This window comes from Wyeomyia smithii, chromosome 3 (genome assembly GCF_029784165.1).
Source record: "Wyeomyia smithii strain HCP4-BCI-WySm-NY-G18 chromosome 3, ASM2978416v1, whole genome shotgun sequence".
Classification (NCBI taxonomy): Eukaryota; Metazoa; Arthropoda; class Insecta; order Diptera; family Culicidae; genus Wyeomyia; species Wyeomyia smithii.
Window position 1 is genome coordinate 253,836,182 of NC_073696.1, and position 23,894 is coordinate 253,860,075.

Below are 23,894 nucleotides of genomic sequence, written 5' to 3' on the forward strand. Positions count from 1 at the left end.
CTAACTCTATCTCTACCTCTAGCTCTCGCTCTAATTCTAGCTCTACCTCAAGCTCTTGTTCTAACTCTAGCTCTAGCTTTAGCTTTAATTCTAGCTCTAGCTCTTGTTCTAGTCCCAGCTTTAGATCTTACTCTAGTTCTAGCTTCAATTCTAGCTCTAACTGTAGTTCTTGCTCTAACACTGGCTTTCACTCTAGCTCTAGATGTAGCTCTACCTCTGATTCTAGCTCTAGCTTTAACTCTAGCTCGGGCTTTAACTCTAGACTTAGTTCTAGCTCTAGCTCAACATCCAGTTCTAGCTCTACCTTTAGCTCAAGATCGAGGTCTAGTTCTGGTTTTAGCTCTGGCTTTAGCTCTAGCTCTAACTTAAGCTCTAGCTCTATATCTAGCTAGGAAACTAGCTCTAGTTCTAGTTCTAGTTCTGGTTCTGGCTTCAGCTCTAACTTTTGTTCTAGCTCCAACTCTAGCTCTGGCTCTAACTCTAGCTTTTACTTTTACTTTCACTTTTACCTTTACTTTAACTTTCATTTTAAACTTCGTCACTTCCTAACTTTTGACTAGAAAATTTTTTAAAGTTTCGAATTTGTTAATTTTGGTTGTTGGAAAATTTTAATTTTGATTTATTTTCTAATTTTTATTTAAGGTTTATTGTATCTTCGAGTTAATTTTTAATTTTTGAACAGCATAAATTTTAACATTCTTTCTGCAATTTTTCAACATTGTTAATGTCTTATGTATGTTCAACTTTCCCAGTAACTAATTGGCTTTTAACTTTAACTTTTGGCTGTTTTAAATATTCCATTTTCAAATATTCCTTTTTTGACATTTTAGCTTCGTTATATTTTATCACGTTTATTTCTTTAATTGTTTCAAAATTTTATAATTTCCAACTTTTTATTTTTTTTAACTTTTCAATTTGTTACCGTTAACATTTTTAGTTTTTAATTCCCTTTTATATTTTATAGAAGTTTTGTTTCCATTTGTGTTCAGCTTTATTTGTCATTGTTTATAACTTTTTTATCTTGTTCATTTCTTTCTACTAAAATAAAGTTTTTTTCTGTTTCTGTGTACTTGTTCAACTCTTAGTTTTCAAACTCTTTTCCATTTTCATTTTATCAGTTCAAAATAAACTTTTTTGCTCAAAACACTTAAGTGTTTTGATCTTTAATTATTAAATCTATTGGAATACTCTTGCGCCTCAATTTTTATTTGTTAGGTACCTTTTTTGGTTTTTTGATTTTTTGATTATCTCCCGCTACTTATTGTGTACGCTTTTTTACTTTATACTTTTTATTATGTATAATTTTTTTGTTTTATTGTAACATGCCTTATTTTAAATTTTACAACGTTGCATAATTTTGTTACTAATTGACTATGTTTTTTTGAATCTTTTTGGCATTTTTTCAATTGCGCAACTTCTTCGTCTACTTATTTTTTTCAATTTTTCAAACCTTGTCAGCTTTTGTAACTTCTTTTGTTTCCTCCCTTAACTTTTTTGTTCAACTCTTTCAACGAACTTCCTTATTAATTTCACTGTTTTTTCAGCTACTTAACCTTTTATTTTTCGAATTTATCAAGTACCTATATTCAGCAGCAAATCGCTGTAACGCCTGAAAGATCACTGAACCGTAATCAATAAAATGTGTCGAATCCAAATTTCCCGAAGAAACTTACAATCTTTGCTTTTTATAGCAACTTCGTAAAATGCTTATTTCGAGAATTAGTTTGAAAACAAATTATCATTGTCTGCATGAAAAATAATACTTTTCGGCCAGTTTGAAACCCTGCCGCAGAATGTTTGTTCGTAAATTTATTTTAATCTCTCTCTCCTTTGAATAGAATCTAATTTGGGAATCATTCCTAGCATCTGGTTTGGCTATGATTTTCTCCCGAGGAGTAGAAGATTATTCCATAGTTATTCCGGCCTTGCTCATAATTCCCAAATCCCGTTCGTTCCACGTCCCGCGTAAGTTCATCCCGAATGGACCGGCGCGCAAACAAATAGATTCTGATAAAAGCGAAAGCAATCGGGGCAGCCCCAACCGGCGAAAGGTAATCCTCGTTAATTCCAATAATAAGATTATAAAATGAAATTTCATGCAAATAGCGTACCGCCTACTATTCCCGGGAGGCACCGAGAACCGAGGGATATCTCATTACTAGGGGCATCACTTTCCTTAGCCTGACAGGAGCCGAGCGTGGGGGTGAGGGATTTTCATCTGGTTCTTTCTTTTTTAATTTTTTTCTATATATTCTCTGGGACAGTACTTCCAAGGAAACCCGAGAGCGCCTGGTTATCAACCGGCAATTTTCTCAGTTGTCACTAACTTACCACCATTTGGTAGCCCCTTGGTTGCGTCCTCTACAGTGGCACCGAAGGACGGTGTGTACCTTCTCTACCTTGATACTAGAACTTGCAGCCAGCAGTAGTTGACTCAGTGCAAGGGAAAAGTGTGAAATTGAGGAAAATGCAATTAAGTGAACGCTTTATTTATGAACTGTGAAAGCGACAACGAACGAACGCTGAGATGCTGCTGCGTGGTTCGGTGCACGGTTGGCGAAGGAGAGGAACGAACAGGTGGCAGCAGTGTCTTGTTTGTGCAGTACACAAGCAGTGACAATAAACAATTCATGAATACCCCACCGGTGCCGGTGCCTGTGGTTTGATGCTGGTTTCTGATTTTCAGATTACCTTCTTACGACTTGTAGAATTGATTCGGGTTTGAGCGATGCCTGGAGCTTCTGTGCTGGTTTTCGGCACAGGTTGGAAAAAGCTCTTTGTTGATTTTACACAAATTGGTTGTAAATCAGGACTTGTGTGCAATGAGCTCAGATTGAAGTGAAAATTGTGGTGCTCTAGCGAACGTAATTTTTAGGTAATTAAAACAAACGATTATGTTGAAATAAAAAATTCGATTTAAACTCGAAATTGTTATTGAATCCCTCTCCATTCCTATTGCGGGGAAAAATAAGTCAACAAACTACTAAACTGCCAGTTAGTGGCATCATTCGGTGGGAAAATAAGGAGAAAACTCGTTACCTAACTAACTTTGTCCGAACAGAAGGAAAACTATCGCCGGCGTTGGAATTATAAACCACGGTCGTTTGCACACTTTGCACATGTGTACGTGATTTGCCCCGGTTCTTTCCATGTTTTTGTGTAGTGACAAGCAGGGAGAATTTTCGTACAGACCGGAAGCAACCGAAACGCAAACGAGCAACTTCGTTAACACTGATTAAAGGACTTTTTTTTCGTTCGGCGTCTCGTTTGATAACTCGTGAAGCTTTTCGCTTCGCTTGAACAAATACTTTGCCTTCATATTTCGACCCCTCCTGTCGTCGGTTTTTTCTTCCCTATCCTGCCGCTTATATCCACTAATTATCATGAATTCTGCCGTTACGCTGCGCATCATCAGCTTAGTGCAACTTAGTTTGAAGAGTTTATCTCCCAGGCAGCGCAGCATCGTGAACTTCAAAGCGGAAGTTGCACACAATTGCTTTAATTTTTCATGCGTGATGGAAAATTCACAATGCGATTTTGCGCTACCCTGCAACCAGTCTAACGAGGAGCGGAGGGTATTAAAAATTTCTGATGACCTCCTTTACTGTCGAAACGAACGATCGAGCGCCTCCGTTAATTACAATGAATTTGAAATACAAAAAAAGATTATTTGAAAAAAAAAAAAAAAACGCACGGTTTTCGGTAGATTCGAGAGACTACCTTTACGGCATCGTGAATCTTCAGAAACATAATTCGAAATCAGCTAACCCAAAGGCCATTACGGAGGACGGAAAGAGCAGAATTTATTGTAACAGGCATAACTTCAAAGCGCGCTACAAGCGCTAAAATCTAATTACACTGTAATTATCCTTTTTACCCCCATTCCTTTGATTATCGCCATATCATCCTAGCTTGTAGAGAGCGCACTCTACTGAACAGACAAGCAGACCTTTGTTGACTGTAAGTATTCTGCGAGAACTAGTTGCACGTCTGTTTGCTCACTGAACGCGTTGGTAAATTAATTTGTCTTCTATTTTTACATCGCTCTTTAGGGTGTCGCCTCCGGTTTGGGACGAACGAAACGCAAGTATCGATCCCAATTGTGGCTTCCTTCTGCTTGTTGCTGATAATTGTTGTTATTCGATTTGCGTTGAGGTTGAGGAGCCTCATCCCGTCCGAGCTTTCGAGATTTCCGACAAAATCTAATTCGTTGCTGGAAATTATCATTGACGTTAAGAACGTCTGCATTTTTGCCCGGGAACACGTTGATATCGACATATTTTCAAACCATCCTCGGCGGTGCTATTTCGTAGACATTCGTTCACTACCGTATGAGTGGGCTGATTGCTGGTTAAGAAACTGGGGTTCCTTTTTCATCGCAATTTTATGCATGATTACGATGATTCAACGCACCTTATAGTACGATTTACGCATACTAGATCTACACATTTACGTTTACGTTACGCAATAATATAAGTCTAAATATTAGAGAAAAAGTCATGTGTCTCTTAGTCGAAAGCGTCGAAAAGTCGAGCGTCTTTTAGGTCAAAAACATATTCTTTAAAAACACTTGTGCATTTCAGACGAATCAAAAATGACAATTGAAAAATAATATTAAAATTGCCATGTTTTGCTTGTACGTCAGTCAGTTTGAATGGAAACTTAACTCGAGAGTAAAGCTCTATCCATACGCATTACAAAATATATGATCATTCAGTTCTATGAAATTCCTAAGAATTGCTAGGAACCGTAGGAAGTCTAGAAAAAATTAGTCAACCAACTAACCCGAGACTTGTAGCGCAAACTGAAGAAAAGATTGAGAATGAATTCAGCGATAAACGCAAACATGAACGGAACACGGCGAGTAATCAGACAAAAAACTCTTTGCTTATCATCTGTCGTCTACCGGTTTCCGGCTACATATTGCCCATAGACAGGACGAGGATTCATTTTCAATTGGCTAAAATCCTCGTTCATCGCGTCGAAGAGAAGAGAGCTGGAGATTAGTTTTTCCTCGTTGTCAAGTGGGATAGAAGAGCGTTGTTGCGTTCATCAGTGGTTGTTTGAAAGTAGTCATATACATTGATGTCCAGGGCAATTTAATTAGTGCGTCTGATCGGACCTACCTTTTCCCAATCGATCTCGCGTTGGTTAGTCACTGTATGTGTTGCTACTCAACCCTTACAAGGGCCTGTTTTGACCACTGGAATGGTTTGAATCAGATCTAAGGCAGCGATCTGTTGACGTTGGTTTTTGATGAATGTCGAATTTCGTGCCATTCTCCTTCCGTGTAGTAAGCAAATCAAGAAAAGGCAGTTTTCCCTCCACATTTTTCTACTGTGCCGTGAGTTTGAAAAATTTTGAAGTTTGTGGTAAATAACGTTCTTCCACCAAAGGAAAATATCGTTAACATATCGTTTCCATATCCGAGGGAAAAGTTTATTCTCCTGAGTTTCAACCTCGAAATTGGACATGAAAATTTCGGCTAATAGCCGAAGATAGTGTGTTACCCATACTATGACCAAAAGTATGTTTATAGATTTTTGCCCTGAACGCAGACAGATTTCGTTTCATATACAATTAGGGCACTGATGCATACCCGATCAGTCAAAAATACCAGGATTATAACAAATCTTGATATATTGTTACGAATTTTTTGTATCAACTTGTGCTTAAAACTTGGTCTCGTTAAAAGTTAAAATATCAAAATTCCTTTCAAAATTACTTACTGATTATTACAAACTATAGCAAGTTTTGTAAGGTTTTTGGCAAAAAAAAAAGATCAGAATTAATTAGAATGTACAATATTTTGTTAATTTAATAACAAATTTTGTTAGGAATATGCTTTGAAAAACACACTTTTTAACATACAAGTGCATGATCAACTGAATTTGATATAATTGTGTGCTTTTTATTTTTCCGGCATAACAAGAATATTACAGGCTTTGTTATTTCTATCAGGTTCAGATATATTTTCGTTACCCGTTTGTCATAATCGTTTCATCGGGTATGCTTTGATTGTTTTCTTAAAGGCATGATAACGTTCTAGGTGTTTACTTTAACACAGCTGTACACAGCGCTACAGAAATTTACTTTTTCATCTGCACCGGGTTCTTTTTATGAATGTTCAAGTATTTTGATGCAAAAATTAATTTGCCCCGATTCTCTTACAATACTGAAGCAGGTTTATCTCGACGTTAGATGAACTTATTTTAAATCTCAAATCTGTATAAAGTACTATCAAGAGTGTTAGCAATGTTTAAAGACACAATAAAAATTTGTATTCACATAATCCTCAACCTTTTGCGGGGCATTCTTGGCCAGGACTGGCCAAACTTAAAAATCTCGTATTCATCGCGTTTTCTATAAAGTGATTTCATTTGAAATGTATTATGCCTTTACCATTTCATTTGTTAACAACAACAATATCGCACGCTAGCCTGGGGGCTAATGCGGTCTCGATCAACTAGATTAGTTGAGAGAATTCGTTATCGATATTGTTTTCGGCACATTTTGCATGTTGTAGGATAAGTACAACGATTCACCGTGCCTCAGTGCTGAGTCGAGAAAATTTCTAGTTCGAAAAGTTCCTCAACCTGATCGGGAATCGAACCCGATATCACAACCGTTTGGGAGAGCTAGTCGACCGACATCGCTAACCACAGAACCACGGGGACCATTTCATTTGTTATTGATCGTAAAATTATCCCTTAAGCCATTTCTGCAAAAAAGGAATTCATCAATGTGGTTGAGCTGCCGGTGTTTCAAAATAATAAATTAGGATAAACATTCTTAGGGTGAATTTCTATATAAGCCACAGCTGGCCGCCTTCGTGCCACCCCATAGTTTCATCACAAAGACTGCACGCATGTAGTACTTCAATGACCTCCGTAGACAGCTTGAATAGGATAACAGACAAATATTTACGAATCATAGACAATTGTTTACGGAGAAGCTCCCCCTCCATTTCAAAAAAACTTGCGTACACAGAAAATGCAAACGCCTTTCATAAAGTCACTCAGACTTTAGCAAACTCGGTTAAATAAACTAAGAATTGAGCGTGATCCGTTGTGACATTCAATGTTGTTAGTCTCACTCGTAAACAGCATGCAACACCTCAAGTGGTGTTCTCGTAACTGCCGATATCACACGCTGGAGTATTCTCCATTCAAGCTATTTCTCGTTCTATCTTGCTGTCATCCTTGCTCGCATTCGCTCCCGAGATCATATGCACACACGCCCGCCTAGTCCCTTTCTCGCGAGTACACCCGAAAAAAAAATTTACGATGTATTTTGTGTTGAGAACAATAAACGGACAATGTTTTTTATTGTAACCATAAAAAAACACGGTTTTTTTTCACTGTAAGCTGGCAAACGATTGTTGTCATTACCCTGTTTTAACAACGCGTTTTGTTGTTGAATCTACCAACGACAATAATTTTACCATGAAAAACATTGTCAGTGACTTCTGAATGTATGGGAAAAAAGCCTGAAAAAATGCTGTTAAGATACATAACGACCCCCTTTTTCATGGTAAAAATGGCAAAAACGATGTTTTTTATTGTTCTAGACAATGATATTCAATGTAAAATTGATGTATTTACAATGAAAAACATAGTTAAATTATGGCATAATTGTGTACAATTACAGCAACTTTTCAAGTTTCAGTATGCGATACTTAACAGATTAATCCCCCACGTTCGGCTGTCGGTGCACAAAGCAAAACCGGGTGGATGAAGAAAGCATTTTCGATTTCGAGCACAGTTTCTCAAGTACTCCTCCTAGTCGGGCAATTTCAATCGAGTACTCCTACAGGAACTCGCTTACTCTTCCACAGTCGCAAGGCAAAATAGTTTTTGCGTGCGGGTGCAGCAACAGCAGCTACTCAGACAGGTACATGAAGAAGAAAGAGTATCTCGAAAGCGTGTGTGCAAAAGATGTCTTGTTCTAGAGCAGAAACGAGGAGAAATGTTTTGTTTCTTGCTCGCTTTGCAACGCTGGTGAAATTTTTAGTTCTTCTTCAACACTTTCTTGTTTTAAGCATAGCCAAGAACGCGAGCCCGTTTCCGTAAGAGGAGGAGGATTATGTGAAGACAAATTGTTATTATATATACTTGATATTATTTCTCTTTTGAATATGTCCAAACTTAGGGAAATTTGTTTTTGAATCAAAATACGTAAAAAAAAATGTACAAAGAAGCCAAAGAGAAAAAATGTTACAATGTGTTACTGAATTTTCGAGTGCTTATGCTCGAGAAGTTTACCAAATTAGGAGCTTTCAAGTGAGTTTATAAGGGCTTCTATCTCTTTACCATGTTTGACCAAGTTTTGGTGACATTTTTATTTTGACCCGTTTCAGTAATTTACCACTTTCGCAATTTTGGACATATACCGTGGAATGGGGTGAAATTGATCAGTGGGGTGAAATTGATCACCTGAAAATTCGTGTTAAAAAATACTAATCAGAAGATATTGCTCTTACAACACTAGGCAATGTTAACGTGTCCTTTAACGCAACTTTTGCATGATTCACATATCTGTCAAAGTTAACCCTTGCATGCCCGGTGCAATTTTTCATATTTTCGAAAAATTCTTCTAACTCAGTCAAAACTCAATCAAATTTGATCAAACAAGTTTTCAACAAGAAAAAGTATTGAATTTACTGAAAGTAATCTTAGTTGAGGGTTAATTACGTTAAATTTGGAGAAGTGAGTAAAGTTTGATCAAAGCTCAAAAAATGTAATTTTCAATAATGAGCATTCCACCATTTACAATTAAAGAAATACTGATGAATTCGCAGGAAACCACAAAGATTTCAATTCCAGAGCTAGTTTTTGAGATTTTGCAACAAACCGAATTAAAATCGATCTAACGATGATCGAATAAGAGCAAATAAAGCAAACTGCAGTTCGTGAACCAAAATGAATAAATTTTAACCTGAAATATCGTTATTTTCGTTTCCAAACTAGCTGTAAATGAGATTGTTCAGCACAGAAATCATCATTTATCTTTAGCATATCGAAAAAAAAAGCACATCGCCAAAAAATGTATAGATTTCAATTGTGATCAATTTCACCCCAATTTACCTCATAGTACCTTATAGCATTATCGAATTTATTTCATGAAGTAGACGATAGAAATTTCACCAATAGCCATAGAGGTTTACTGGAGCACATACCAGTACTTGTTTTAAAATTAAACTATTTCGGGAAAAATGTACATGAAGTTAATTGGAAATTGTTATAAAAATTGATCAATTTCACCCCGTTCCATGGTACTAACATCGCTGTTTACGCGTTTTTCTACGCGGGTTTTTTACGCGGATTCCGGAATATACGCGTTTTTAAACGTGGATTCCGAAATTTACGCGGTTTTTTTACGCGGCACGTATCCCCCGCGTAAAAAGCGATTTACCTTTTTTGACATGTTTGATTTCATTTTGTCACTTCTGATACTAGGTATTGTCATTTTTAACATTTATGGTATTTCCGCTATTAGGCCGGTACAAATTTCATTTTCATTTTATGCCACTCCCCTCCCCCCCTCCTCAAAAATGTTGAAATTGGAGAAAAAAAGTTCAAGCCGTTTTGTTAATATTATTGACTTTTCGACAGAGTATATGCTCAATTTAGCAACAAACAAGTCCAGTGATAGTGGAAGTGTCATCAAAAGGCAAGCCTAATGATTAATAATGATAATAATGAGATATTTTTCGACACACTTTTGCATGCAAGTTACAAACGTCGTGCACATATTTTTTTATGACAGCTTTTTTTCTCAGTATTATTTTTATTTTTTCCCTCCCCTTAGCTAACATTGATAACCGTGGACATAAAAACTATTCAAAATTTGTATCAGATTTACTAACGTGTTGTTTGATCTTCTTTTTCTTTCTTTTATTTTTGACAGTTTAACATTTTTATCAAATTTAGCATTCCCGATACTTTTTACATTTTTAACATGTCAGGATATTAGTGATTTTATTGAAGCCTCATATATTTTAGTTGTGTGAAAATGTCCGATTTACTGCCAAAAACCCATCATTTGTGGAATATGTTAGTTCTCACATTTCATTAAAAGAAAACGATAACTGAAGCGCATCGAGAGTCAAAAAAATTTAAGTGAAACGACTTGTCGTGATTAGTTTTGTCGTTTTAAGGACGGTAATTTCGATGTTGACGACTGTCCGTGTGATATAAGGCAATAAAAATTTAAGGCAATAAAAATGAACTGGAGGAATCATTCGATGAGGATTCATGTCGTATGCAGGTACAGCTTGCTTCGATATTGAGAGTCTCCAGAATATTAATATTTAACATAATAATTAGGTCTGTATTTAGAAGAAATATTGAAAAGGAGAAGTTTGCTTAGAACTAATGATTCGAGATCACTCTCGAATGCAAAAATGTGTTTGATGTAACAAACAGTCTTATGCAACTCTACATCAACCTTGCTGTCATGACTTTGTACATAAGATTATTTAGTCCCTAGGTAAGTAATGTCGCTAGTGTGCCCATTGTATTCGAGGCAAATCATGTTGCACAAAAGATCCCAAGCACTAGAGTCGATTTGTCGCGATTCGACTTGAAAACTGCTTTGAGAATCATGATCTTGTTGACCTACCTCTATTTTGAGCCTTGTTATGGGCAAAAACTGCCAAAAGAAAAAGCAGACTACACTGAACCAAATTGCTCGCACATAAATGTGTTATCATTGCTTGACTTTAGCTTTTAACGATTGTATATCATTTAAGAACTGATTATCACCCTTTGCTTGCGCAGTTCAAACAAATAAGGGCAACACTAAACAAGTAAAATGATTGTTATTAACTATGGGAAAGATTATGGATGAGCACATCGAGAGTGAAACGGTGTGAAACTGAATCGTAGAACAGTTCATGTTTGTATATGATTTCCTTAACCCATTCCCGGCGGAGAGTAATCAGATTTTACCTCGAAAATAACCTTCAAACTCTTATTACTCAGCAACTACGCGTACAATTAACACAAACTGGGTTGCGTATTGTAGATTGATCTGTTCTCAAACCGTATTTAATAGTTTAATCGTTCGAAATATCAAGTTTATTTGTTAAGTTGTAATCCAAGTTCAGATGTCAGGTGATGCCTGACATAGAGGTTGATGGGGCTGGCATGGATGATTTTCTTTCACATATGCGCTTGAATTCATGTTGTAAATCATCGACAACTATCACAGAAAATATAAATGCAAAATTTTTCATTGACGATATTTTTTTACGAGTGTGTATAGCGAATCATATTATTTAATGTGAATTATTAGTGCATCGAGTATTTCATATGAATTTTTTAATTTCACCCGTCTGATATTTCTGAATAATAAATTCTCTAATAAGGACTCGACAATTCCGTTCAGTGTAACGTCGTTTGACGTTACGTTCCCAAGCAGATCAACTCTATACATAACCTGTAAAAATTCAGCGACGCCAGCGACATTACTTATCTAGGGACTAAATAATCTTATCTTTGTACACAACCCTTTCTGATCATACGATTTATACTTATAAACAACAACTTTTTTTTCCGAAATAGCGAAACTCCCATTTTGGATAAATAGTTCAATTGTCAGAGATAAGTGATTATTCGAACTATTTGATTTCGCTTTTTCTTATGAGTTTGAACGTATCCTATGTTCGATTCGTCATTCATTCACAGACAAGGTCAATTATGGAAGTATGTGTAATCAATTCAGAATATTTAAAATTAAATAAATAAAGAATAAAGTGGGCGGAACGAAGTTAGCCGGGTCAGCTAGTCAATAATAAATAATCAATAGCTTAAAAATTACATCTTAAAAAACACTTATAAAGATAAATATTTTTAGGTTTTTTAAACAGAAGGAAAGTTTGTAAATTAATAAATTGCAAATGGAAGAGACTTAGTTGAAAAAGATAGACAAGAATCATAGATAAAATGAAACAAGTTATAAATATGAAAAAAAATTGTAAGTTGAAAAAGAATTGAAAATTAAAATGTAAACAGTTGCAAATTAAAAAGATTTTTTTTATTACTATATTAAGGTGGCTTTCAGCCACAGGCTGGTTCGCCACCAGCAAATTAAAAAGTTAAATAGTAAAAAGATAAAGTTTTGAAACAATGAGTAATTCTTAATGTGGGAGAGTTAGGAAGCCAAAATGTAGACAGTTGCAATAATCAAAACAGTCATACTAAATTGAAACGTACCACAAACAAAAAGAAACCAATTATTAAATTTGGAATTAAACAATTTAACTTGACGTTTTCAGTCAACAATCAAGAAGTGACGAAGTGGAACAAATAGTGAAAGAACTGAAGTAGAGTTAGAAGTAAAAGAATAAGTAAAAGCTAGCGCCAGAGTTAGAGCTAAAAATAGGTATAGAGATAGAGAGAGAGATAGAGATAGAGATAGAGATAGAGATAGAGATAGAGATAGAGATAGAGATAGAGATAGAGATAGAGATATAGATAGAGATAGAGATAGAGATAGAGATAGAGATAGAGATAGAGATAGAGATAGAGATAGAGATAGAGATAGAGATAGAGATAGAGATAGAGATAGAGATAGAGATAGAGATAGAGATAGAAATAGAGATAGAGATAGAGATAGAGATAGAGATAGAGATAGAGATAGAGATAGAGATAGAGATAGAGATAGAGATAGAGATAGAGATAGAGATAGAGATAGAGATAGAGATAGAGATAGAGATAGAGATAGTGATAGAGATAGAGATAGAGATAGAGATAGACATAGAGACAGAGACAGAGATAGAGATAGAGATAGAGATAGAGATAGAGATAGAGACAGAGATAGAGATAGAGATAGAGATAGAGATAGAGATAGAGAGATAGAGAGATAGAGAGATAGAGAGATAGAGAGATAGAGAGATAGAGAGATAGAGAGATAGAGAGATAGAGAGATAGAGAGATAGAGAGATAGAGAGATAGAGAGATAGAGAGATAGAGAGATAGAGAGATAGAGAGATAGAGAGATAGAGAGATAGAGAGATAGAGAGATAGAGAGATAGAGAGATAGAGAGATAGAGAGATAGAGAGATAGAGAGATAGAGAGATAGAGAGATAGAGAGATAGAGAGATAGAGAGATAGCGAGATAGAGAGATGGAGAGATGGAGAGATGGAGAGATGGAGAGATGGAGAGATGGAGAGATGGAGAGATGGAGAGATGGAGAGATGGAGAGATGGAGAGATGGAGAGATGGAGAGATGGAGAGATGGAGAGATGGAGAGATGGAGAGATGGAGAGATGGAGAGATGGAGAGATGGAGAGATGGAGAGATGGAGAGATGGAGAGATGGAGAGATGGAGAGATGGAGAGATGGAGAGATGGAGAGATGGAGAGATGGAGAGATGGAGAGATGGAGAGATGGAGAGATGGAGAGATGGAGAGATGGAGAGATGGAGAGATGGAGAGATGGAGAGATGGAGAGATAGAGAGATAGAGAGATAGAGAGATAGAGAGATAGAGAGATAGAGAGATAGAGAGAGATGGAGAGATGAAGAGATGGAGAGATGGAGAGATGGAGAGATAGAGAGATAGAGAGAGATAGAGAGAGATAGAGAGAGGGATAGAGAGACAGAGAAATAGAGAGATAGAGAGATAGAGAGATAGAAAGATAGAGAGATGGAGAGATAGAGAGATAGAAAGATAGAGAGAGATAGAGAGAGATAGAGAGAGATAGAGAGAGTAAGAGATAGAGATAGAGAGAAATAGGGAGAGGTAGAGAGAGAAAGAGAGAGAAATAGGGAGAGGTAGAGAGAGAAAGAGAGAGAGGTAGAGAGAGATAGAAAGACATAGAGGAGGATAAAGGGGGATACAGATAGAGATAGAGAGAAAGAGAGATAGAGAGAAAAAGAGATAGAGAGAAACAGAGATAGAGAGAAAGAGAGATAAAGAGAAAGAAAGATAGAGAGATAGAGAGAGAGAGAGAGATAATTCCATAATTTGGAAAGCTAAATGGTTGAAAATAATAATAACATGAAAATTTATATAATATTATAGAATATTTAAAATTAATTAAATAAAGAATAAAGTGGGCGGAACGAAGTTAGCCGGGTCAGCTAGTCAATAATAAATAATCAATAGCTTGAAAATTACATCTTAAAAAACACTTATAAAGATAAATATTTTTAGGTTTTTTAAACAGACGGATAGTTTGTAAATTAATAAATTGCAAATGGAAGAGACTTAGTTGAAAAAGAAAAACAAGAATCATAGATAAAATGAAACAAGTTATAAATATGAAAAAAAATTGTAAGTTGAAAAAGAATTGAAAATTAAAATGTAAACAGTTGCAAATTAAAAAGATTTTTTTTATTACTATATCAAGGTGGCTTTCAGCCACAGGCTGGTTCGCCACCAGCAAATTAAAAAGTTAAATAGTAAAAAGTTAAAGTTTTGAAACAATAAGTAATTCTTAATGTGGGAGAGTTAGGAAGCCAAAATGTAGACAGTTGCAATAATCAAAACAGTCATACTAAAATTGAAACGTACCACAAACAAAAAGAAACCAATTATTAAATTTGGAATTAAACAATTTAACTTGACGTTTTCAGTCAGCAATCAAGAAGTGACGAAGTGGAAAAATTAGTGAAAGAACTGAAGTAGAGTTAGAAGTAAAAGAATAAGTAAAAGCTAGCGCCAGAGTTAGAGCTAAAAATAGGGATAGAGAGAGATAGAGAGAGATAGAGAGAGATAGAGAAAGATAGAGAGAGATAGAGAGAGATAGAGAGATAGAGAGAGATAGAGAGAGTAAGATATAGAGATAGAGAGAAATAGGGAGAAATAGAGAGAGAAAGAGAGAGAGAGGTAGAGAGAGATAGAAAGAGATAGAGGAGGATAAAGGAGGATACAGATAGAGATAGAGAGAAAGAGAGAAAGAGAGAAAGAGAGATAGAGAGAAAGAGAGATAGAGAGAAAGAGAGATAAAGAGAAAGAAAGATAGAGAGATAGAGAGAGAGAGATAATTCCATAATTTTGAAAGCTAAATGGTTGAAAATAATAATAACATGAAAATTTAAATAATGGTGGGAAAAAGTGTTATAAAAAGCCTAGAAAAATGGAAAGTTAGGCAACTGAGTATGCAAAAAAAAGAAAAATTTAAACTTCAAGAAGCTGAAAAGTTAAAAGCTAAGAACATAGGAATTTTTTAAAACGGTTGAAGTTAAAATGAAAAAGAGTTAGAAGACCAAAGGTGTAAACAAGTACTCAAAAACAGAGAAAACTTCAACTTAGTTAAAAAAAGCTCAGGTTGAACAAGCCCGGAACAGAAATGAAACTAGTAATTGAAGTTAAAAAAATGAAAATAAAAAAATACTATAGAAGTCTGAAAACCAATAAAAATTGATAATGTTATCATTCACAAATTGGAAAGTAAAAAAATAGGGAGTTGGATATTAAAAACTTCGGAAACAATGAAAACTTTTAATGTTTAAAAATAGAACTTAAGAAAGTTAGGAAGCTAAAATATCATAAACGGCAAAATTTAGAACAGTCAAAATCTAAAATGCTGAGAAGCGGAAAGCCTATGAGTTACAAAGTAAGACCATAAATAAAAAGCTGACATAAAAATAAAGCAAAGTTGAAATAAAAACCTAAATTAATCCACCTAGCGGTCAGATCCAGCCTTTCTCATTCGAACTTATTATTTGTAAAAATAGATTTACATGAACGCTTCAATCCAATAAATGTGTATTCACTTTTTGGGTTCTAAAAAATAGTGATGTTGTAATAGAAGTATTAAATATGAAATTTGACGTAATGTAAATGCTCAATAAATAGCGAAATAAATGAAATGACTCTTAATTTCGAACAATTCAATCACGAGCGATACCGAGAACATTCAAATGGTACGATACCACATTTAAATTATATTTAGGCCACATATATTGATCAAAGCAGGTATAGTTATAAATAGCCTTTGAATTTCTTTTCTTTCCATAACTTTTGAACCACATATCAAATTGTTATGAAGTTTGTTATTTGTAAGTTTGAGAGATGACTCGTTCGGTACACAATTCGGTACATTACAGACGAAGTTACAGTTCGATTACAGTAAAATTCAAAAGGGTGTTATGAGTCAGCTAGACCTTTCATTTGACACTAATTTCGTGAAAATCGGTTCGGCCATCTCTGAGAAGAGTGAGTGAGTTTATGTATTCTTCGGAATATGTTTCTTTTCATAGCTAGATTTCACATTTTTAAACATAACAGGCAAAGTAATAGTCCGATTGAAAAAAAATCAATAGGGTCTTATGCGGTAACTAAACCTTTCATATGACACTGATTTTGTGGAAATCGGTCCAGCCATCTCTGAGAAACAGTAGTGAGATTGAACAGTCTTCAGAAGACGTTTCTTTTCATAACTTCTGAACCACATATTCAAACTATATAAAATTCAAAAGTCAAGGGGTTTTTAAAATAGCCCGTTCATTTGATACCAATTCTATTAAAATCGGTTGTGTGGCTCCTGAGATATTGATGTTTCGTGATCTTCACATTTTTAAACATAACCTCTAAAATTAAAAACCAATTACAATGAAATTCAATAGGATCTTATGGGGCAACTAGAACTTTCATTTGCATATAATTCCATTAAAATCAGTCCAGCCATCTCTGAGAAAATCGAGTGAGATTGGGAGAGCGTTACATACACACACACATACACACACATACAGAAAATGCTCAGCTCGTCAAACTAAGTCGATTGATATACGAGATTCGACCCTTTGGAGCACTTTTATACCTTTGGTTTTCCCAGTGATTGCTATACCTTTCTAGGAGAAAGGCAAAACTGTTAATAAGCTAAAATAAAGACTGCATTGTCGAGCTTCGTAGCCGCGAGGTGACAGAGTCCTCTTTGATAAGCGAATGGTGATAGGTTCGAATCTAAGTAGAACCAAGCCATTCGTTGGCAAAAAGAACTTTAAGTATGGGTTTATTCTCAGGCTCTTTCACTCAAAATCTTCTCTCCAGACTTAATAACCACTGCTCTAAAGCTTCGATAATATCATAGACTATAGCACGTTATACGCTGTTAGAGTGATAGCCTGTAGGATATGATAAGGTCGATAAGGAAGGAAGTAGGTTACTAAGTCTGAAGAAGACAAAAAGCACTATAACACGGAGCAGGTTTCTTCTTAATAAGAAGCCCTGCAAAGGGGTAAAAAAAAAAATGTGCGAACAGCAACGTCCGGACAAAGTCATAAAAGATCAAAAAACTACTGGTCGCAGTGGGGTTCATACAAAAAAAAAAAAAAAAAAAAAAAAAATAACACCATGCAAGTACAGTTCAGCACGCGAAGCGAAAAATCGCTTGAAGTCTCAGAAGTACACTGGTCCGATTATGAATCATTTTTTGGTACGATCATGATACAAATTCTATGATCAGAGAAAACGATATAGGGTAAGGAACGGCTTAAGCAGTAGCGCCTATTTTAATCAGTCGAAGAAAACAGGCCTCAAACTCCTGCATTTTGATCAATATCGACAATTTTAATGAGGGAAACGAAAACTTTAATTGTTGCTGAAACTGCTTAAAATAGGTCCGGGGTGATTGGAGTATTGTCCCTCGGTTGGTAACTTTAATTGATTATTGTAAAAGTTTGCTAACATAGTTTTACAATCTGAAAACAAGTTCTGAAGAGGAAAAAATAATTCTGTTTGAATTTCACCCAACACTTTTCGAGTATTTCGTCTCAATACACAGGCGGTTCCTAAAGCTGCTTAGAATATGTTCCCTACCCTTTTTAAATGATTTTATGAGCAAAAGCTCAGTCATATTCTATGAAATATTTATGGTTAAATTTCTCTCTACAAAACAAAACATAAGTTGAATCAAAAATTTAAAGCGAAAATTAGTTACAATTCAACAACAAATGGAGCAATCTTTTCATATATAAAAAAGCATATATATTACCTTTCCGTAACGCAGTTGATCTTATTGATAACTGTATTGACATTGATATTGTATTTGGCAGTAGATTCAATACTAAAATTTTCGAATTGCGGTTGATACTAAGAGCTCAGAAATAATCTCGAGATGAATTTTAGGATGGCGACATCCAATTTTGAGAAAACAGTTTTATGTGGCCAAGTATCGAGAGAACCGGGATGATGCTCAGAGGCCAGAAATCGTTTCCAAGTGTTTTTTTTTTGAAATTCATAATGGTGATTTATGGTTTCTCGAAAACAGTCTAATACGCTTAGAGACCACCCAAAATGAATGTTTCTGGAATCGGGATAATGCTATTTTAAAATGCAAATTGACTTGGTTACTTGTTACATCAAACTTTTAGGCGTTCGACTAGCCTTGAAAAAAAATTGAAACATGAACATTGAACAAGTCATCGTAAGATATAAAATAAGGGATGAACAGTAGACCCAAGTTTGATTTAAACAAACTTAGAAACGAACACGTCCTAAGACACCATAGAATAAACGTTCTCCGCATCCGTCCTGTTTCCCATCTTCCTCGCTGGATATCGTAAAAGCTTAGTGTTCCACCTTCGTACTGCTTCCAGTAAGGTCTGCAAACGTCAGTCGGTGATGCGAGCGCCTGGTGGACGCTTCGATTATTTTTGTTGTTCATGATGGTAATGTTATGCTGGTATGGTGCCTGGGAAGACAATGATTACACGCTTGGTGGAAGACTGGAACCATTCACTTCCTTTGGTCTTCCTTTGGACTGCAAGTCCTATTCATGGCAAGGCAAACCGCTCCATCTGGCTAACGAGAATGATACGTGCTTCGGGTAAATCAGGTCGGTGCAGGAGGAGAATGAGAAGGAAGGCTGTTATCGCACATACGAGAGGGCATTCCGATTCAATTTCGAAGGCCGATACGGTTGTTGGGTTGAGATAATTATTAGGATTGTGAGCGCCGGGCGGCTTGGGTTCGCTCGTTACAAATGGACGGTTGTAAATTTTCTTTGAGCTGTATGTGTACGAGGCTATGCTGAAGGTGCGATTTCCGTCACATAAATTCGATAGCTAGGTTGAACCCAAAGTAGATCACAGAGACCAGGACGGAGAAGATGGATGGGTGAAAGTTCCTTACGGATGTTTCCAACGCATATCGTATTCCGTAGGACTCTGTAGGCTAATGAGAAGTTCAGTGTTTAGTGACAAGTGTGAATTTAGAACTTGATACCGTTGGAATTGGCGACATCTGGTGTGTTATGTAAAGCAGATTAATGGTTGGGAAATTATCGTTCGATTTTGTTTGTCTGAGTTTGTTCGATTTCATTAGTGGCGGTAACTTATCGCTCGAATGATTGCGGCTGGACGTCGCAGGAAGATTACTCAAACAGGTTTTTGCTACATATAGAAATCGGAGAATTGTGTAAACGAAAACAAAGATACACTCTTCGTTGCACATGACCTTTTCTTCCTTGATAACTACGGTAATGAACGCATCGAATCATTGCAGGTGATGCTGTTGCTGAGCAGCACAGGTTATCAGTGGGTGTGATAGTGGCCATAAATATGTACAATATCGCGTCGGAATTAACCGTAAATTGGAGATGCTCGATTAGCATATCCCACGAAATGCTCATGAAATTAGATCAACGTTCGATAAGTATTAGGCCGACCCTAGAAGAATATGAGCGGTGTTTGACTCGACACCACAGTCGCAGTTGTTTCCAGCAGGCCATTTTGCGATTGGTCTGAAATAGAATTATTATCACTCCTCACCGCCACCGTTGCTGGCTGCCTGCTTTCCGGCAGTGTATTTAAGCATATTAATTTATATTTATAGCGAACATAAATCCTGCAGGCATGAAGCGTCCGTTCCTTCGGCCGATTTCAGATTGCTTATGAGTTGCGACGTGTTATTCGCCAGGATGTTGCCACACCCGGAAGGCTTGCGGACAAAGACATCAAGAGAGAAGCACATGTTTTTGTACAATATCGATATTAGTGCAGGCATACACACAATCTTGCATAACTGTAATGGCCATACATAGCCTCAGTGCTTCCCGTTCCTGATCGGCTTTCTTGTGCTTCAGAACCGAAAACGCTATGCGCTCTGCCAGCAATAATGATTAAATCACACTACATTAGCAGCGGGAGGCGGCTCGGCTAATGAAAATTGCCATCGGCACTAATTGCTTGCTTTTTGCCATATGTGAATCTATCATTCCCGCTGAAAACAGGATTATCGATTATTTTCGATATGTTATGTTTTTGTTATCTTTAGAAACTGTTCTCTCATCCTGGTTTTGAAACTAGATTGGAAACTTTAGTGAATGATGCTACTTGAATTAGAATCTATTGACTGAATGCTTCTCCACACGTTTTCTATATAATATGCAGTTAGTAGAGAGATTAATTGCAACAATATTGCTTAACTATTTGCAAACTTGAATAGTGCCAATTGTGCCAACTGTTCGCTGTTTTTTGATAAATAAAACGAACTTTATTTTCGACAAACCCTTTAGAAGTCAGAAAACTCATTTCTTACAAACAAAAATTTCTTGTAGTTTCTTTTGATGATTACATTACAGTCAAACGTAACGAAAAATTTTGATCAGTGTATATTGTTTAGTTTATTTTTGACCCTTAACTGCCCTTCCAAGCATAGTTGTCCTATGTTCTACACCAACGTTATGCACGGTGAGATAATTATGCTTGGAGCCGCAGTAAACGTCTACACGTTCATTTTTAACTTTTTAAAATCTGTTTTAAATTTATTTTTGAATTGTTTTTCTATATTTTTCATTATCTTTTTTTACTTCGTGAATCAATTAGAGAATGTCCATTGATTACGTAGTGCAAAAATAACTGTTTCCGACCCCCTCTTCTTCTGTTTAAATTTTAAAAATTTTTTATATGGGTTGCAACGCGTTTGCAGACAGCCCCCCTCCCTTCTTCCAATGCTTTACGTATTTTATGAACGTTACCTTAGGCGTCGTACACAAATTACGTAACGCTAAAACCTAGATTTCAGACCCCTCCCCCCCTATGTAACGATAAGTAACGTTCGATATGACTCCCCCCCCTGAAATTACGTAACGCTGCACAACTTGTCCCCCTCGTCCAAATTTGCAATTTTGATGTTACGTAACGATCTCAACTACTCCCCCTCCTCTCTATGTAACAATAAGTAACGCAGACTCAACTTTGAGTTTTTCTCTCTTATCATTGTTTTTTTTTTATATTTTATGAATTATGGGGAACATCCATTAATCACGCAGTACAAAAATAACTATTTTCGACATCCTTGCCTTTTGTGTAGATCCTGTAAACATTCCGTGCGGGTTGCACCGCTTGATCAGATAGCCTCTTTTCTCCTCAAGCATTACATCTTCTACGGATGTTCCTATACGACATTCCAGCGTCCTATGAGCTATATTTGATACAAAAAAAATTCTACCTGCTATATATAATCGAGTTTAAAATGTCAGAAATGTCAAAATGACTAAAACTCTAAAAATCTCAGAAACTTTAAAAATGCTAAATATGCTTTATCAATTGGCAAAAATAAATATATTCAAAATGATAAAATAACAAAAGTGTCATAAATGCCAGAAACGTCAAATATGTCAAAGGTAATAAAATAGCAAGTGCACTTCCGTATATACTAAGGACACCAAAATTCACAGGAATGTTAAAAAATTATAGCTTTTTGGTATCTTTATTTGAGCATATTGGGGAACTTTTTTCGCTTTGTCGACCAGTGTTATCAAAGGCTCCGTCTATATCGAGAGCAGTAACTAGTGGAATTTTTCTTGCTGTGACAGATTTCTACAGATTGATAAAGTTTGCGGCAAAACATGGACAAAAATTACTAATTTTTCATGGGTTAACCTCCCTCGCACTGACGAAACTACGCATGCAGCACCAACCATAGTAACCCATGAGCTGGCAAGGAAAAATTGGTAGCTCTATTCGTAATGGCGGAAAAAGTGAAGCGACTCCATACACCCGTTCACATCTTGGCACTAATGGACAACAATCAGAGCATCGAAAGAAAGCCCGATTCCGAACGGCCAACGGCCCTGAGCCACAAGCAGCTCCAAAGGATGCCGAACAGGAAGACTGTGGAAACAGTGGCGCTTGGCCGGGAGGTCGTTGTATGCGACAAAACAGTGGAAAAGTACCTGGCGAACATGGACATTAGGGTGTCCCAAAATTGCATCCAGTCTGGAATATCGGGGGCTCGCTCTCCAACTTTTTATTTCACAGCAAATCACGAATAACTTAGATGCAAGTTATCTAAGAGCCATGTAGTCTTTGGCAAAGTTCTTCCCCATAAAATTTTCCAACTTTTAATGGTATTCAGTTGGTGATAGCCATAGGTTTAATACCCACTATTATTGATTGAATGTCAAATGTCAACTTGAAAAATCTCTTTTCCAAAGGATAGAATTTTTTTAGGACAATAAATTGATGATAATCAATTCGAAATGAAATTTTCCCCTATAGTTTGGGCCCCAAATAATCTAAAAAAAATATTAAAGGATTAGGGGCCATCCACATACCACGTGGACAGATTTTTAACGATTTTGACCTCCCCCCTCCCCCTCCATGGACAACTGCCCATATAAATTCTAAAAAAAATGGATGGACCGTGGACATTACTCAACCCCCTCCCCCCCAAAGCTGTCCACGTGGTATGTGGATGGCCCCTTAGGTTTTATGGAAAATTGAATAACTGGACATGTTTTTTGGATTTAAAATAAGAAAAAACAATTTTTTTCAAAAAAGTCATCGGGGCCAGTTGAAAACATCATTTTCTAGAGCTGCCACCGAACAAAAGTTTGTTCGTAACACCATTTCCTATCATCTGGAGGGTGAGCCCCTGGGATTCCAGACTTGATGCAACTTTGGGACACCCTAATGGACATTTATGTCAAGAAGCGGCAGTTCCGTTCACTAGTCTCGAAGCTGCAGACAATGAAGCAGCGGCAGCGGCTGAATAAAATGGTCGATTTTCCCGGCGAATTGCGACGTGGCGGTGGTGATAGACGACGAGACCGATCTCACCCTGAATGGCAACGACTGGCAGGGCATTTCGTTTTTTTCCCACGTGAGAAGTCAACTCCGACGTAAAATTCATTTCAGACACCAAGTTCCCCAAGAAAGTGCTGCTGTGGCTGATAAGAGAAAGGGGATGTCAAAGCCTCTCTTCTTTCGCTCCGGGCTGGCCGTGAATGAGAAAATTTGAAATATGCAGTGCCTGCCGGAGTTTGCGTCGTTTATTAAGAAATACCATAAGGGCGAAGACGCGTTGTTTAGGCTAGATCTGGCATCGGCTAACTCCTCGAAGCAATCGTTGGATGAGATAAAATGTATAAATTGTAAAAAAATATCCATTTTTTTTAAATGTCAAACATGCCTATGTTGAATTTAATTCAACCGGGATTTCCGAAACTATGATTCTCCGGTACGGAAATGAAATGCGTAATCCGTTAGAATGGGAGAATATAATTTTCCTGATAAGTAGATGTATAAATGGCATTAGGTTCTAGTTTTGACTCTTATATTTTAGGTTTAACAGTTTTTAGGTTAATATATATATATATATAAATATATATATATATATATATATATATATATATATATATATATATATATATATATATATATATATATATATATATATATATATATATATATATATATATATATATATATATATATATATATATATATATATATATATATATTTATATATATCAAATTGTGTGACTGACGTTTAGTCTCCCTTTTAATATCTGGTATTATTCTGATTTTGCTCTTCGCACGTGAAGAAAGAGGTTATAAAATTGGTTGAACCTCTGATTTAGTGTAGCTGTTAAGATCTAGATTAAGTTAACATAATAAGGTTTACAGGTTTACAAATAATTATCAAGAAACTAT

At 36.1% G+C, this 23,894-nt stretch overlaps 2 protein-coding genes across 16 annotated transcripts in view; both read left to right on the top strand.

Moving 5' to 3' along the window:
* The window catches only part of LOC129730262 (low-density lipoprotein receptor-like), a 595,327-nt gene that overhangs the window by 406,347 nt on the left and 165,086 nt on the right, over positions 1–23,894 (top strand). The gene's annotated exons all lie outside the window — the stretch shown is intronic.
* On the top strand, positions 1,415–2,835 carry LOC129730267 (uncharacterized). Its single transcript, XM_055689459.1, has 3 exons — positions 1,415–2,051; positions 2,107–2,203; positions 2,265–2,835. Exons 1-3 carry the CDS (start codon positions 1,878–1,880, stop codon positions 2,324–2,326), a joined length of 333 nt encoding a protein of 110 aa, XP_055545434.1. The 5' UTR covers positions 1,415–1,877; the 3' UTR covers positions 2,327–2,835.